The 17,362-nt window shown below is 45.5% G+C and overlaps 1 protein-coding gene across 3 annotated transcripts in view; it reads right to left on the bottom strand.

Annotated features, from left to right (window-relative positions):
• Positions 1-3,027: 3,027 nt before the first annotated feature.
• Positions 3,028-17,362, bottom strand: part of Gint3 (GDI interacting protein 3) — a 51,196-nt gene continuing 36,861 nt past the window's right edge. For 2 of the 3 annotated variants that reach the window (XM_065439842.1, XM_065439843.1), the window contains exons 7-8: positions 14,105-14,234; positions 3,028-3,541 (exon numbers count right to left, since the gene is read on the bottom strand). In XM_065439842.1, coding sequence (XP_065295914.1) covers positions 3,305-3,541; positions 14,105-14,234 — 367 coding nt within the window. In that variant the 3' untranslated portion in view covers positions 3,028-3,304. Of the gene's footprint in view, positions 3,542-9,588; positions 9,736-14,104; positions 14,235-17,362 lie in introns of those variants that run through there. The other variant, XM_065439844.1, reaches the window with a different exon arrangement.

A 17,362-nucleotide genomic window follows, 5' to 3' on the forward strand; every position in this document is an offset into this window, starting at 1 on the left:
CTGGCTGTCACAGTACCTTTTCTACTACATTACCTCTCTATACGAGTTTTGCAGAAACAAGACTTTGCTTTGGAAGACGTCAAGGCACTACTGCCAAGCATATCTTTTTTCAGAGCTTAAAAAGAGCCTTGGGCACTACAGGGTCAAGAAAACTTTTATTGTTCAGATCTATGCCTTGTCAAAAAATATTGATGCACTCTTTATCACCTCAGAGATCAGGGTGTCTGCCAAGTTGACATTTCCAAACTCCCTTAGTTTTCAAGGTTTCCCCTGAGTGCCATTGCGAAATTCCCTGATTGACACAGAACTTTGTTTTATGTCACGACTGCCTGACACACTGTCGCCCAATGCTGTCACTTTCTAGTAAGCATGCTAAAAATTAAAGAAAAGACGACTTAATCCAGTTTGAACAGTAAGGAGTAGCGTTTATATTATTCAAAAAGAAATCAGAAGGGAGGGGTTAGTAAAATGCACATTGAATAAAATATCTTCGAAAAAAAAGGTAAAACTCATTAAAAATCGAGTCGAACATTTTCAAATACGAATAAAAAGGAGATGCAAACAGAAACAAATATTTTCGGAAATGATTAACTGACAATATGATGCCTGAACTTTGCCACAAGTGAGATTCTCTCTCAATAGCTGGTGAGTCAACCTCAACTGTCCTGACATTCAGCCCGCGCACGACATCTCAGTGTAGCATTTCCCTGCTTTAAAGAGTTTATTTTGGTTTGGATTAGGGTCACCTGCATCTTGGTGTCAGGCAATACTTCGCTTTTTGAGCTCAAGCTCCTTCAAAGAAGAGGCGGCACAGTTCCTTTCCCTATCATTCCTCAATGCGACGTCTCCTTTCTGTTCTCGTCCTCGTTCCGCCGCGAGTTTGAATCATCCATTTGAATCATTTAAACCATTTGAATTATCCCCTTCGTCAGACGTACAGTCAAAGCTTGATTTTTGGACTCCCTGTGGGCCGCAAAAATGTAAAACATATCGGGCAGTTCGAAAAAATGAATGCATGTCTTTTACTGCCCTTAAGGGCTCAAATCGCCACAAGCACATCCGAAGAGGCCTTCCGGTACACTTATTAGACATATCGGTGCTCGTACTGTGACAGGAGATGGCGGGTGCACGCGTGTATAATTAAGGAATACATACTGCGTCCCGTGACAATTGCCCCCTCCCGCGTTTGTTATGCTTCACCGCAATACTTTTGCCGCACATCGTTGTTATGCTTCACCGCAACATCGTTGCATTGAGGCTAGGATGACTTTCAGAAACCGGCATTACGTAACGCACCGTACTTTCGAGCTTCAAAGCCAATCGCGAGGACCACAAAAAGTGAATCGGTGGCATTGCTGACAGCGGCAGATTCTTTCGATGAAAACAAAAAACACAGCGCCGAACGGGAAGCAGCTAGGCCTAGCGTTTGCCGCGGTGATGGCTACGGCTGCCAGCGTATCTGCGTAAGAAAGCGCTGTTTCGAGGTGGCGAGGTAATCAAAACGGCGGCGGTGGTGGCTTTGATTAATGCCGTTTCGGACTGGCGGTCACGGCAAAAAAGTACGGCAAATCGGGCGGCGGAGGGTTCTTGCCTCCGAAATTTCAGACGTAGTGGTGACGCAAAACCGTGCGAATGATCGGGCGTCAAAGACGATTCATGACGATCCCTCTCTATTACTCGAGTCGGCATTACCGCGACTTCGTTCCATTATTTAAAATTGCAGCCAATTTTCCCTGATAGAAGCATAAATTCTCTGAGTATTTCCAGACTATTCAAAATCCCTGATAATTCCCGGTTGGTAGACTCCCTGCAGATGCAATATGACAGAATTTGGGGATTCTATCATTCAACGATGTCCCATCATACATTTCACATTGAATGAAGCTCTTTGTGCTGTTCTGGGGTCTCGCCTTAAGAGGGTTTAGCTCAGGTGATCCTATTTAAATACATGTAAAAAGAGAATTCGTTTTTCTCGGCAACCACAGCACCAAATTTGACGAGGTTTGTTGCGCTTAAAAAAAAAAACTTAAAGTCTAGTAACCGTTAGTTCCGAATTTTTTATTTAGGTCGTCAATTTTTTATTGAAAATGAGCAAAAATCGCACATTTTCAGAAAGCGAAACTATGAAGTTCACAACTCTAATTCAGCAATGAGAAATGATATCACAGTTATGCGAATTCCATCTAATAGTACATATAAAGCGGACAAAACTGATATGTTACACATGAATTTATAGTATGGAAATACAGCTTTTGCAGAACCTTTGTACACAATGGAACAAATTCTCACAAGATATAAATTCACACATTGAACTTGTCCACTTTTGAAGCTCTGACGGACGCCGTTTACAGAACTGCAATATCTGCTCTTGATGCAGAGCTACTAGTTTGTAAACATCGTGCCTATATTTTTTTCGAACTTTTGACTTTTGAAAATTTTTTAGCAAAATTCAGGCCCTAAACAGAAACTCCACTTCCAACAGTCATTAAAATTTACCTTTCTCTCTCAAGCAACAAATTTCATTAAAATCGGACCAGAGATTATCTCAGAAAAGCGATTCTGCGTTTTACATGTAATTGAGTAGGCAGTGTCAGAGTTGGGCCCAAGCTAGAGCTTCCTCTTAATGCCAGTCCCCGTTTGCCCTGACCCTCTTCCTTTCTGCCACATACCTCTCCCAGCAATGTTCAATGATAGCGCACATCCAGCATCCTTGAGCGATCCACATAATGCTGTCGCATTAAAATTTGAAGCGAGTAGTGGCGACGGTGTGCACATGTCAATTTTGCTGTTTTTCATGCCAGTTTACTCGCTAAAAATGCGCATAGCTTCAATTAATTTCACAAGAGGTGGGCTAATGTAAATCTAAATTAGGTTCTTGCATGCATTTCCAAAGCGTAGCATGCTTAGCACAACTGCCACTTTTCTTAGGCATGTTGCATATTATTTAAAAAAAAAATGAAGCAGTGTTCAAAGTGAGCAAACTGCAGTGCAAGCACTGCTCTGCCAACTGAAAAAGAGTCAGTCTCGTTGTGAAACAAGCATGCTTTATTCTTTTCATGCACAGTTCGTCAGTTTCCATTGCACACAGTGGAACTTTCAACACCACAGCTATAAAGCAGCAAAAAAAGAAAAAAGAAAGGAACAGAGAGAAGGCTGAGAACATTTGATGTCCTCACAGAAGTTCCACACAATGCAGCCTCATTTCCTAGTCTCATAAATTTCATTTTCTTTATACAACACTGGAATACAATTTTTTTTTGCTCAGACAATTGAGCGAGTGGCCATGGTGTGTAGACTGCACTTGCTAGACCGGCTGCACCATAGCCCTCAGCTCGGGCAGGAGGTCGGGTGGCTTCGACTGGCCCCACGATGCGGTCAGCACAACAGCTGGGACGAGTTTCAACTCGAGCAGGGTGGCCTTGGGGTCGTCCAATGCATGGCCGGTTGGCCCCGTGAGCATGCACTCGGTCCTGGCTTCTTCCATGCTGTTCAGGAGGAACTCCCGCACGGCAGCCAAGGGTTCGTGCACGGAAAATGTCCCCTGCAGCCACCCCCCACAACAACAACCGGAGGGCTGTTAAAGAAGATTGTTGAGAAATTTCAAGCTGAACAAAATGCCCTATCCAGGCACTGTTTCTACATCCTGTATATGGCAGGATTAGGCCTTGAGAGGAAGCTTTAGCTCTAGCGCTTCTATATAATTACATGCAAAAGGAGAATTCATTTTTCTTGGCAACCACAGCACCAAATTTGACGAGGTTTGTTGCATTTAAAAGAAAAACTTAAACTCTAGTGACTGTTGGTTTCAAATTTTTTATTTAGGTCGTCAGTTTTTATTAGAAATTGACAAAAATCAAATTTTTAGAAAATGAAACTATCATGCTTACAACTCTAACTCAGCAATGAAAAATACCACAATTCTGTGACTTGCATCTAATAGTACATCTAAAGCAGACAAAATTTAAATGTTACACGTGAACCTAAAAAAAATGTAATATGGAAATACAGCTTTTGCAGAATTCTTGTAAACAACATAACAAATCCACATAACATATAACTTGACATATCGAATGTGTCCGCTTTCAATGATCTAATGGATCCTGTTTACAGAACCATGATATTTGTTCTTGATGCAGAGCTATTAATTTGTAAACTTTGTGCTGATATTTCTTTCATACTTGTGAATTTTTGAAAAATCTTTTTTAAACAAAATTCAGGTCCTAAATGGAAATTCCGCTCCCAACAATCATTAGAATTTAACTTCCTCTCTCAAATGCAACAAATTTCATTAAAATCAGTCCAGGGGTTATCTCAGAAAAACGTTTTTGCGTTTTACATGTATTTGAATAGGCCACATTGGAGTTGGGCCTAAGCTAAAGCTTCCTCCTAAGAGGAAGCTTTACTCAGATGCAGCCTGTAGAAATTAGGGGTGAGCAAATACCAAAATTTTCGAATACGAACCAAATATAGAGTAATGATATGCACATGCATTTATTAACAAGTTGGGTTAATTTGTTATGTTGGAACACTGCAATTGCATTGCCAATGTTAAAAAACCAGACTAGTAAGCTGTTATACTAAAAAATTGTGTATTTGGCTCATCTTAACTTGGACAATTTCGTAATTTCCACTAGCTGTCCTGGCCAGTCTGTGCTTTATTATACCGCATCAAATGCCCATAAATTCGATGCAATTTGATGCCCTGCCTGTCGTCACTCATCGCACTTTCTGTCAAGCAATAAGTTCAAAATTAGAAGTGCTGCTGCAGAAAAGAAAAGGCTGAGGTTTAATTCTTGTAAACCTAGTCATCACGAGTAAAAGGTCTGTTTGGCTTAGTTTTGCAAAGACTATGCACAGAGTGTCTCATTAAAATTAGGCCACAGTCTGTCACACACGCTACACACGCTGCTGAACGGGTTGTCCATGAAGCCGCGATGAAACCTGGCCACTGCAGTTGAGCTGCAGTGGCCAGCCAAAGGGTGTGGTTTGTTAAACATTCGTTGTGGATGCCGCTGCTTGTATCCATGGCTTCGTCCCATTCTCCTTGTTGTTCGTGTTGCTGAATGACAGTGGTGGCTGCAGTAGCTTCGATCTTGGCATGCTTCCGCGCTTGGCAAGCTTCTCTATAACGAGCGTATCCGGCCTCCTTTTGCTCCGGTGTTTCAGCAGGCAACTTTGCCTTTGCTTGAGATTTTGCAGCCTGCTGTCTAGCTATAGCTACTGGATGAATGGATTCAGCCTGTTGCTTGCACTGAAGCATACGCACAGATGGCCCAGCTGGCACGCCATCCAAGGCGAGACTGAGCAGCACCAGCGAAGCAGCCGTTAAACCCTCACCTAATCACGTGGTGCTGCAGCGGTGAGGCTCCTACCAAGCGCAGCTGCGATGCCTCTCCGCAGCGGATCATGCGGTGTGACGTTACACCTGCCATACTTGCGCTCCGGCGGCTCAAGGTTTTCACAATGACTTTGCGAGACATGGTGAATGAGAGGCTGACTTTCCTGCAGAGTTCAGACGTTTTCTGGCTAAGTGTGCTTTACAGGTGAAATTTCGCTAGTAGCACACAATTATCACCAAGTTCAGCACAAAATCGCCCTAATATTCTTGCATCAGATAGAAATAAATGCTAAGAACAGTGTTTGCTCCTGCATAGCCAGCAATATATTCGATTTGATTCGAATATTCGTATCCAACAGAGTATTCGAACATTTTGGAATATGTATTTTTCGAATTGAATACGATTATTGATACATGCATATTGCGTGTTTCTAGTGGACGATGCAAGCGGTAGGCCCGACGAAGACAACGAATGCTCTCTGGCTGTTGGCTGAACTGGCCAGCACTGCAATTATCCTTTGCAAATATACTTTGTAAATAGTCTCCAGTTCTTAATCCTTCTTTCGCGAAACATTTTGGTGAAGGCTGCCGTTCCCCGTCCTCACCACGGAGCTCCGCAGTGGCCACACCATCCTGCTTTCTGCCATGGCTGCTGGTAACGACACCTCGCCTGCTTCTACTCCTGCGACCCTGCCAACAATGTACGTTACGGTTACCAATCCCAGCAATCATAGCATATTCTCCGGCCAAGATAATGTCGACGTTGAGGACCGGCTCAGCCTATATGAGCGTGTCAGCCAAAACAACCGCTGGGACCCCACCATTATGCCAGCAAATGTCCCATTCTACTTAGGCGGAACTCCTCGTGTCTGGTTCCGGACACGCGAGGACGATATCTCTAGCCGGGATGTTTTCAAGGAGAAGCTCAGCGACCTCTTTGGAAATCTCACCGGTCGGCAGATGGCTGCTAGAAAAGAGCTTGCTACCCGAGTTCAGTCTTCTACTGAATCGTATGTCTCATACTACATACAAGATGTGCTTGGTCTTTGCCGGAAAGTCGACAACAAAATGGCCGAGGTTGACAAAGTTGGCCATGTGCTTAAAGGGATCGCGGACGACGCGTTCAACTTGTTGGTCTTCAAAAATGTGTCCACCATCGACGTCATTGTCTAGGAATGCCGCCGCTTTGAGCTCGCCAAAAGCCGCCGCTTCACCTCCTTTAAATGAGCACATCACACGTATTGTTCGCCACGAGCTCGAGGCTACAAGTCCAGCACCGTTCTATCCACGCCCACTTGACCCCACCATTGACCAATCAGCCCCAGAAACCTCTCTCATTCAGGCAGTTGTGCGGCAAGAACTTGCAAACCTTGGTTTTTCTGCTGCCTGCTCAGTCTCCCAACCCGATGCTCAACTGGTGCCGACAGCTACACCTCACAGTGATCTGTATTCCCCTCCCAGATAGCGCAACTCTTCCAAGTGGAGAACTCCGAATGACAAGCCCGTGTGCTTCCGTTGCCTCCACGTTGGCCTCGTTGCTCGCCACTGCCACACCTCTTGGATGTCGCCGTATTCGAGCTCCTTTTCCCCGTCTCCTTGCCCCCATATGCCGACCCGCGCAATTACTCTCCTCGCCATATGCCTCCTACCTCAGGTGTATCTGTCGATGACAGTCGTCCTGCTCGCTCGCCGTCACCTCAGTGCCGTCGGTCCCCATCGCCCCAGCCACACCACTATTCGTCGCCGCCCAATTATAGACCCTCCCACACGGAAAACTTCACCATGCAGCTCCTGGGGGTAGTGCTGCATTATCTTCGTCGTGTCGAAATCCTCCACTAACGCTCCCAACGAACCAGAACTTGATGTTCATGTTGACGGTGTCCCTTTGATGGCGTTAATAGATATAGGAGCCCAGATGCCCATAATGAGTTGTAACCTCTGTCGTCAACTGAGAAAGGTTCGCACGCCAGTTACGACATGAGCTGTACGCGTGGCCGATGGCAGCACTGTTGATGTCACCGGAATGTGTACTTCCCGTATTTTAGTATCGCCGACCGCCACGTTCCTGTTCTTTTTACAGTGCTGACCAATTGTCCCCATGACCTAATCCTCGGACTCGACTTTCTTACGGCGCATTCAGCTTTGATTGACTGTTCTGCCGGTACCCTTTGCCTCGAACTTCCTCTACTCACGCATATTCGTGTTGAATTGCTGAATAATTTTAGTATGACTGCCTTCATCCGCCTGCCACCTGAAGCCTTGACTTTCGTTGATTTGCTATCATCTCTTCCTGTGCCCGATGATGATTACGTCGCCACACCTGTTCCTGATGTCCTTTTGATGCGAAATATCACTGTGCCCCACTCCGTCCTCACCGTCGCCGATAACTGGACATGCGTCCCCGTCGTCAATTTTGGCCTGACAAAGGAACTTCTACCCCAAGGCATATCGGTTGCAACGCTGGGTACTATAGGCGATAACCACATCACAACATTTTCAGTAGATGCCTGCTCAGATTCTTCACCATGTCCACAGGATGCTATTTGCCCTGATGCAACAGTTCATCCCATGATTGCTGCGGACTTATTGCCTGAACAAGCAGCAGCTCGGTGTCGCCTTTTGGTTTCCTACCACAACTTCTTCGACCTTAACAATCGTCAATTGGGCCAGACTTCAATTGTTAAGCCATTTGCTGCCTAAGTCGGTGAATCGACGGGCATAGCTGCAGTGGCAATGTTGCTGAAGCCGGCGAATCACCGGGCTGCCGCTTTTACGATTTCCTGAAGCTGTTGATAGATGGCAGCACTTATCACATTAAAGTGGAATCTCGATGATACGATCACGGCTAGTACGAATTTCTGGATGATACGAATTTTTCTTTGGTCCCAGCCGAGCCCCATTACTTTGCAACGTGCTAAAGAACGGTTGTTACGAATCAATTTTCAACCCACGTCGGTTGATACGAAAATTACCGAAGACACTTTGGAAATTCTAAAGTGTGCTTGGCGAAAGCCAGACGCTGCTGCCGTCTGCGCTCTGCTTTTCTGGCTTTGCTGTTCGGTGAAATGGCCAGTCGCTGCTGCCGTCTGCGCTCCAATTCACTCGCTTTGGTGTTGGGCGATATCGCCTGTCGCTGCTGCCGCTTTCGTTCTGCTTCCCTGCCTTTGATACCCGGCGATCTAATCAGTCGCTGTTGGCGTTTCCGTTCTGCCTCCCTTGCTTTCGCATCTGGTGACATGTTCAGCAGTCGCATGCGCATTCGCTCCTTGTTCTTCTGGCGTTTGGTGTTGGGGGAATCCGGCATCCGCTGCCGCTTCCCCAAACCGCTTGGCGCGCAATCACTGGGCCGCTCCGGAGCCATGCGTCACACCCACTCGACTGCAACAAGACGTCTGGCGAAGGAGTGGCAGTGCAGCTGCCACCGCCGACGCGCGCGCTCGTTCTACCGCTACTGCGTGACGTCGCGGTTGCTATGCGCAGCTGCGCCCTCCACCGGCGCGCCGGTTGCTAAGGAAGGGAGGAGGTTGTGCTGCTGTGTGGAGGAGAGGCCACAGTTGGCAAGATTCCAGCGCACGGACGGACGCGACCGCAAGCATGAGCCGCGGTGGGCTCATGCTCGCTCGTGACGGCCGCAAAAGAGAACAGTCCGCCGTCACACAATTTCTCCCTTTCTCTTTTGGTGCGGAGGCGCAGACACAGCTCCGTACAGCGCGGAGGCCGCGACTGGGCGCGAAGAGTTTGAAGCGGTGGCGTTTTTGTTGCTTTTGTGCTTTCCTTCCTTTTCCGCGTGCTATCGACGGAGTAGCTGCTGTGCTTAGGCCGCGTTCTTTGTGTTAGACGTGGGCGACGGTGAAGGACCACCACTGGCGGCTGAAACGCTACACTCGCTCGAAGTTCTGAGGCGTGCTATGGCCACGGATGAAATCAGCGATGACACGTGCACGCGTTCTTATGGATTTGAACAAAGTCTGCTAAGTGACCTGACAAAGAAAAAGAAGCAGAAGGACATTAGAGACTTTTTCTTCAAGAAATAAATGCTTTTTACGTACGTGTGCCTGAGTAAATTCACCTCTGACTCTTAAATTTAGCTAGTTTTAATTGTTCCGATGATACGAATTTCGGCTAATACGAATATTTTTCATGACCCCGTGAGATTCGTATCATCGAGATTCCACTGTATCTGAAGATGTTTGGATGTATTACTGATAGATGGCAGTACTGAGATGTGTCGTTTGAACGCACCTCTATGTTTTCGTCTTTTTTTTTCATGATGATCTCTGGTGGCTGAAGGAATGGCGGTGTCCAGTAGACGGCGTCTTTCCGAGCATGAGATATTGAATATCCTCTTCAATAGCAACAGCGATGAGTAGCCTCAAGGCAATGCCAGGTGTGTAAGGCTAAAGGAAAGAAAAGTGAGAAACCACTGGGAGTGCGAAAAGTGTGGTGCTCCTCTGCACATGCCTGAGTGCTTCCAGATTTTTCACACGGTTATAAATGCCTGTGACGTGTAAAGACTTCACGGAATAAAGTGGGAATATTTCTCAAATGTTGATGAATGTATTTTTATCGGTGTCCCGCAAACTGTTTGCTTAGGCGCTCATGACGCACAGAAAGATGAGCATGTGGTACCTGCGTGCGGCGGGCGGCAGCGAGTGAGTGAAGCATCACATAAATATTGGTGATGCCAGTCCTATTCATCGCCGGCCATGTAGAGTTTCTGTTTCAGAGCATAAGGTTATTCAAGATGAAGTCAACAAGATGCTTGCCAACGGCATTGTTGAACCTTCGTCGAGCTTATGGGCGTCACTCATGGTGCTTGTTAAAAAGAAAGACGGCACATGGCGTTTCTGCGTAGATTATCATCTAAACCACATTACCAAGACGTCTACCCCTTGCCTCACATTGACGATTCCCTCGACTGTCTCCACGGTGCCAAATACGTTTCATCAATGGACCTTCGGTCTGGTTATTGGCAAATTTCTGTGGATGAAAAGGACCAAGAGAAGACCGTGTTTGTCACCCCTCATGGTCTATATCAATTCAAAGTTATGCAGTTCGGTCTATGCAATGCCCCAGCAACCTTCGTACGTATGATGGACTCGTTGCTTCAAGACTTCAAATGGTCAACATACCTCTGCTACCTAAACAACATTCCCATATTTTCGCCTACATTTGAGACACACCTTGAGTGCTTATCAGCTTTTCTTCAAGTCTTCCGCGAGGCTGGGCTGCAACTAAATTCATCGAAGTGTCACTTCGGTTGTCGGCAGATTACAGTGCTGGGCCACCTCGTCGACGCTTCTGGTATCCAACCAGACCCAGTGAAAATTCGTGCTGTCACGTATTTTCCTGTACCTCAGTCTGTAAAAGACGTCCAAAGTTTGATAGGACTCTGCTCCTACTTCCGATGCTTCATTAAAGACTTCACAGCGATTGCCGAACCGCTTACTGATCTTCTGAAGAATGACGTGCCGTTTACATGGGGCTCCGCTCAAACTGCCGCACTTGCCCACCTCGCCAACATTCTCACCATGCCACCTATGCTGGCCCACTTTGACCCGTCCTCTCCTACAGAGGTGCGTACCGATGCCAGTGGTCCCGGTATGCGAGCCATCTTAGCCTAGCGCCAACAGGGTCAAGATCGTGTTATCGCCTACGTTAGCCCCCTCCTCATAGCAGCGGAGCACAACCATTTGATTATAGATCGTGAATATCTGGCTCTCATCTGGGCGGTTTCGAAATTCCACCTGTACTCATATGGCACACACTTCTCTGTCATCATGGACCACCATGTGCTCTGCTGGCTTTCCTCACTCAAGGATCCTACCAGCCAGCTTGGTCGCTGGGTTCTGCGGCTGCAAGAATATTCCTATGCGGTAGTGTCCAAGTCGGACCGATTACATCAAGACGCAGACTGTTTATCACGCTATCCAGTGGACAAACCACCCGCCGACCCTGACCCCGATGCCGACGCTTGCGTTTTCTCCATTTCTCAGCTGCTACATGTTGCCGGCGAGCACCACCGTGATGCCACCGTGCGCGCCATCATTGATGGCTTGGAATCTTCATCTTCTGATTCATCCCTTCACCTGTTTGTTCTCAGGGATGGTGTATTATAACGGCACAATGTACGCCCCGACGGTCCTGCCCTACTCCTCACCATTCCTAAGCACCTCCGGTCAGCTGTTCTCCAACAACTTCATGATTTACCAACAGCAGGTCACCTTGTCTCCCGCACCTACGACCAGATTCGCGGATGCTTCTTTTGGCCAGGCCTTGCCCGCTCCATACGGAAATATGTTGTGGCATGTGAGAAATGCCAGCATCGAAAAACGCCATTGACGCACCCTGCCAGGTGCCTTCAACTGCTCGACATTCCTTCGGAGCCGTTCTTTCGCGTTGGCTTGGACTTACTCGGCCCTTTACCTCTATTCACGTCTAGCAACAAGTGGGTCGCTGTGGCTCTTCCAAGAGCTCTTTCAAAAAGCTGCGCCACAGATGTTGCCGATTTTCTTTTACGCGACGTGATTCTGGAGCATGGTGTTCCACACCAACTTCTCACTGACCATGGTTGGACATTTCTTTAAAAAGTCATCGCCGACATCCTGCAGTCCTGCTCAACCAAGCACAAGCTGACTATCGCTTATCGTCCACAGACTAACGGTCTCACGGGGCGTCTGAATCGTACCCTGACAAACATGCTTACAAAGTATGTCTCGTCTGACCATACTGATTGGGAACCTTGCCCTACCCTGTCACTTTTGCATATAATTATTCGTGTCACGACACTGCTGTTTATTTCCCGTTCTGTTTTTGGCCGAGAACCCACATTGCCTCTGGAAGCATCCCTTCTATCCGCCACAGCAGAGACCAGCGAGTATGCACTTGACACCATCACCAGGGCAGCCCAAGCACGCAAAAGTGCCCGCGCTCGCCTCCTGACCTCCCAAGAGAAGCAATGGCATTTGTACGATCGCCAACACAGAGACGTCCACTTTTCACCTGGATCTCTGGTACTCCTGTAGTCCCCGACTCGTCATGTTGGCCTGTCAGAAAAACTTCTGTCTCAGTATCGTTCACGTAACAATATTAAAAACATAATTTTGCATAATGACCTATGCAAGCAGCTATTTGTGTAGCTGGCATTAGGTTTATCAATATTACTGGTATTTGAACTTTAGAGGACTTTGTAATATAGAGAGTTTGCAATTGCTTTCACAAACCTGCACCGAAATTACGTTTTACTGCTTCGAAATGCATTTTTGGCTGCTCCAAAAGCTGCTCCGATAAGGCATTGGCTAATAGCATCACTGATCTACATGTTCCATATACATCCTGTTCTTGCCAGGATGAAATGTCATGCTGCAGTTGAACAACAATCATGACAAAGAGATTCTCGAGCACCCACCGACTATCGTCCATGAACCTGGAAGTGGCGCATATCTTCGGACCTATGCATAAGTTCGCTGATAACGCAAGTGGTCCTTCATATATTTACCATCGGCACACGCTGCAGCACAGCATGTTGTTACTAAACATTACCAAAGCCCTGAAGCATCCACAAATTTTACCATTATCCTTGGGCTGATTGATCTTAGGTTTAGGTGGAACTTTAAACCCGTCTGTTGCTGCAGATGTTTTTTATTCAATCCTTCAAGATTACAACGATTGTGAATGATGCAATGAGTGTGATCTCACTATATTCGCAGTGCCAATTTGCATTTCTGCAGGTGGTTCCTACTTCTGCGAGCCGTGATTACTGCGAGTGATGGCAGCAGGGCTGGCATCAATTTGCAATCAGAACTGTCCAGGAGGAGGAGGACGATGACAACAAGCAGCAGCAACTGACCGTGGCGGCAGCGGTAGCAGCCGTAAATGTGTTATTTTGTGGTGCTACTAACATGGAGAAAGCATAAAATTGTTAATTTTTTTTCGAAAACATGGAGCTTCGAAATTTGTATTACTGGGTATTTTTACATTAAGCCGCAGGCTTTTAGCTGGGAACTATTCAAACCTTGATTAAGCTGGAGAAAGGAAAAGCTGGTTAATATGAAGTTCACAGTAATGAGATTTCATTGCACAGGCTAATTGAAGGAAGAGCTTCAAGCTAAGGACCATTTGTGAATACAGGTGTTTGACATTGAAAGAAGAGAAAGCAGTAGGAATGTCACTTCACTCGTGCTGTGGCCAGCTTGTGGGAGTAATATAGGCTGAAAAAGCAATCCACAAGCATTACACCTTTACTTAGAGAATGGCCTTCTTCCTAACACCACGACAAAGTTCACAGTGTGCATTACTTTTCATGGCCTCCAAGATTGTGATGTTTTGTTTTGCTGTTGCGACAGTGCACTGAGGCATAATCGCAGAAGCTACACTTTTGTATGCTGCAATCTTGGCAGTCATCCTTACCTCAGACGAGCCAAATGCACAAAAAGAAAAGCCAAGTTTGTTCTAATGAGCTGTGTAGGACAGGCAGCACAGACAGCTGAGAGCAAGCTTTGAAACACCCACTGGCATCAGCTTACCAACCAGTGGTGCTACCCTTCAGGACACCGGCACATACTGCCATCTTTAATGAAATCATCGTATCATCAGCTCTGACTGGCTAACAGGGCTGCGATCTCTGCGACTGACGGAGAACGCCAACGTGGAAAAATCTGTTGACGTCCACAATAGCGCCATAGGACGCTGATATGACGCTGCGAGTGTCGGAGGCACTACTAGATGTCAAGTGTGTCTCGCACACCATCCATGGCAAGCACTCACCTGCAGCAAAAGGCCAGAGGGCAGCCGGATCCGAATGAGCGTGTAGCGGTACATCATCTGCTCGCGCCTCTCGTCGCGCTCGCGCATGGCCTTGGTCCGCAGCGCTGTTTGCAGCTCCACCTCGCGACGCCTGCAACAGAAACAGCCCACTTACTGACCGAGTTGATTCATTCAATCACAAGGTCTAATGAGCAAAAGGAACGCTGGGACTTTCAGAAACACCAAGGTTGTGGGCTACGAAATAATTCTGGACAGGCAGCGGCTGAAAGTGCACAAGCATTTCTTTGTTGCATTCTCCTCCAATCAGAATACAGTGGCTGTGGCTGGGGGTAGAACTCGTAACCTTGTGCCTTAGATTGGAATGCCAACCAAGGCACGTTTAAGGTAAACTACAACAACAAAAAAGAAAGCACAGAAGGGAGCACTTGATCACTAGGTGGTTGGCATGAGCTCATTGCTATGCCAGTCACACGAAAACACTTGATGATGAAAACAGATAAACTCTGCAACAGTGGAGGACCCTGGATTAATGTCTTCAGTAAACTAAATGAGGCACCTTGTATTTATTTGCTGAATATAAGGGCCACGATATCGGTGAAGTGTTCACAGTGTTTGAAGTGCAGGGGTAATTGTGGCCTTTGCAATAAATTATGTTTGCAAGAGCTCTAGAGCATTATGAGTGTGCTTAACGAGCAGCGTAAAATTATTTAGCCCACTTCCTTTGCAGAACTACTAATTCCACCAGGATCAAACTTAGCAAAAATGGGGAAACGACTATGGCAAATCAGTACAATAGGTTAAATACATGTGGATTAAATACAGCCTTTGTTAAAATTTATTTAGCAAGAGCTCAAAAGCACTAATATTGCTATATTATGCTACGTCCCAGTGGCCCGAGGGTACTCCATACCAATTTCATATTTAATAAAAAATGGGAGCATCTTAAGTGTTGTGTGTGTAGCAAAATTTTAATGTTTTTGGTTTAATTAGGAAACATTGCAAACAATTACTAAGCTCTCTAACAGTTTCTGTATTTTCATGCATGGCACAAGGTTCGTAGTAAGTTTTCTCAGTAGTATATTTGGTGAACTCACCTAGGCACCTTGTTTATAATGTTTATAATGTTATAACATTATAATAAATGTTATAACTGTTTATAATGTTAGTTTAAATTAGCAGAGGTTATGGGTAACAGGGTATCGATCAGGAACTGAAGCAAAAACAAAAAAAAACATTTTTGTGTGAACCAGTAGTGAATTGGAACATAACGCATTTCCTCTTCACTCTGGAATGAAGCCGAAAAGAAAAAATAATCTTGCAGTTCAGGCTAGCCATGTTCGCAGAAGCTCTTCATCCATGCATTGCCTGCACTTGCAGCTGGTTTGTACAGGTACACGAGCTTGCAGACTCTTTAATGTGGCAGCACCATTAGCATAGTTTTCAATGGGGTGCAGGCATGTTGGTACAGTTGAACCTGCTTATAATGACCCTGGTTTCAACAATATATGCATCGGATATAACAATGAGCAGCCGACGCACCATAATCTCTTGTGTCTGTTCTATGGTGAAATAAACCGCTTGCAACAACGCTCCTATGTCGTGTTAGCAGGTATAACAGTTGAATCTGGCTATTGGATGTGTGTGCCAAAAATGGAAAAAACGAAAATTAAAGAATAAAAATGTGAGCCCCTTTGCCACACTCGCCTTTATGCCACACACCCTGCACCGCACAGCTTCACTGCATTGCATTGCTGGCCTTGCGTGCCCCTCTCCCGCCTGCCTTCCACCCTCTCGCCGATGTTGAAACGGGGTAACGAAGGCATGCATAAAGACTCAAAAGTGGGTGCGGCAAAGTGGCTCGAGTTTTCTTGCCTTTCCTGGATTTCGTGTTCCTTTTCCTTTTGCTGCAGACAACCAGTAGCCGGATTTAATTGTTATAGCCTATAATGCGGCACAGGAACACTGTAGTAAGCGGTTTATTTTACCATGGAACACACACAAGATTTCACAGTGCAATAGCTACTCATTGTTGCATTCGAGTATTGTTAAAGCTGCTAATGCTGTTAGTGCGTTTGACTGTGCTTCTTTCTGGCTAAATAAAATGTTCGGATGTTTGTCCCCTATTTTTTTTTTTCGTGCAATACAGTCAGAACAATTATGGATTATAATAACGGGATTTTCTTAGAACTTGAGTTGTGATATAAGCGGGTTCAAATGTAATACACTCGTGAGCACTTCACATTGCTGACAGTGAAAAGTTCTCCTGCAGTGGGACACATATACAGGGTGTCCCAGCTAACTTTAGCCAAGGTTTAAAAATATTCGTGTGTACTATAGGAAGACCTCACTAAAAACATCTTGTTCATGAGCCTATGGAGCAAGTAGAATTTTATGCATTGCGTTTAATTGCACAATCAGTCAAGATTACTCAGTTACCAAACAATACCTAGGTTTGGACGAGTTGGCCTATCTTGACAGTTTTCTTAAAAAAGTGCTAAAGACAAAGACGAAAAGAATGCATATGATAGGACGAGTGCCATTCCCAGCATTCCCAGTGCCCGTTCTGTCGTATATGTTCCTTTTGTCTTCGTCTTTAGCATGTTTTTATGAAAACTGTAAGTCACTATATTTTTGCACGTATAAGCTGCAACAAAAATGCAAAAATTTTAACAGTAGTGTCGGGGTGCGAGTTAAATGCAAATTTCATCTTCAAATGGGGTTTCACGGCAGTGAAGCGCATGCTGCTGTGAAGCCACACTTTAAGGGGAGACACTCCTCGGAACCTTTTTTTTTTTTTACTTCAACAAGAGGTTTCAAAATTGAGCCAGTCAGTGTTCTATGCAGATTTCAAATATGTCATTACCTTTTGTGTAGCTGTTAAAGTTATGTGATGCACAATGGCAAAATATAGTCAACTTTGTTGGCATGCTTCTTTATATACTAAATTTTCACAAAAAGCATCATGGTTTAGCTCTTTGTAGATCACAAAATGCCAGTACTTAACCAAACAGCGTGTACAATTACTGGAACCATGCAAAAATATTGGAGCATTTCAGCTAACTTTTTTTCTCGATTCCTTGAAATCTAACCTTGCACTTTTGCAACTACTGCTGGGAGATATTGCAATTTCAAGTATGTATCAGCACTGTACATATCCTCAAGAGTACGTATGCCGAATTTTGTTAGTAGGTATAAGACAATTATAGATGTACATAGTTAGTTTCATGTGATTGTGAAAAAAAATAGTTGAAGTGTCCT

The sequence above is a fragment of the Dermacentor albipictus genome, chromosome 5 (genome assembly GCF_038994185.2).
Source record: "Dermacentor albipictus isolate Rhodes 1998 colony chromosome 5, USDA_Dalb.pri_finalv2, whole genome shotgun sequence".
NCBI lineage: Eukaryota > Metazoa > Arthropoda > Arachnida > Ixodida > Ixodidae > Dermacentor > Dermacentor albipictus.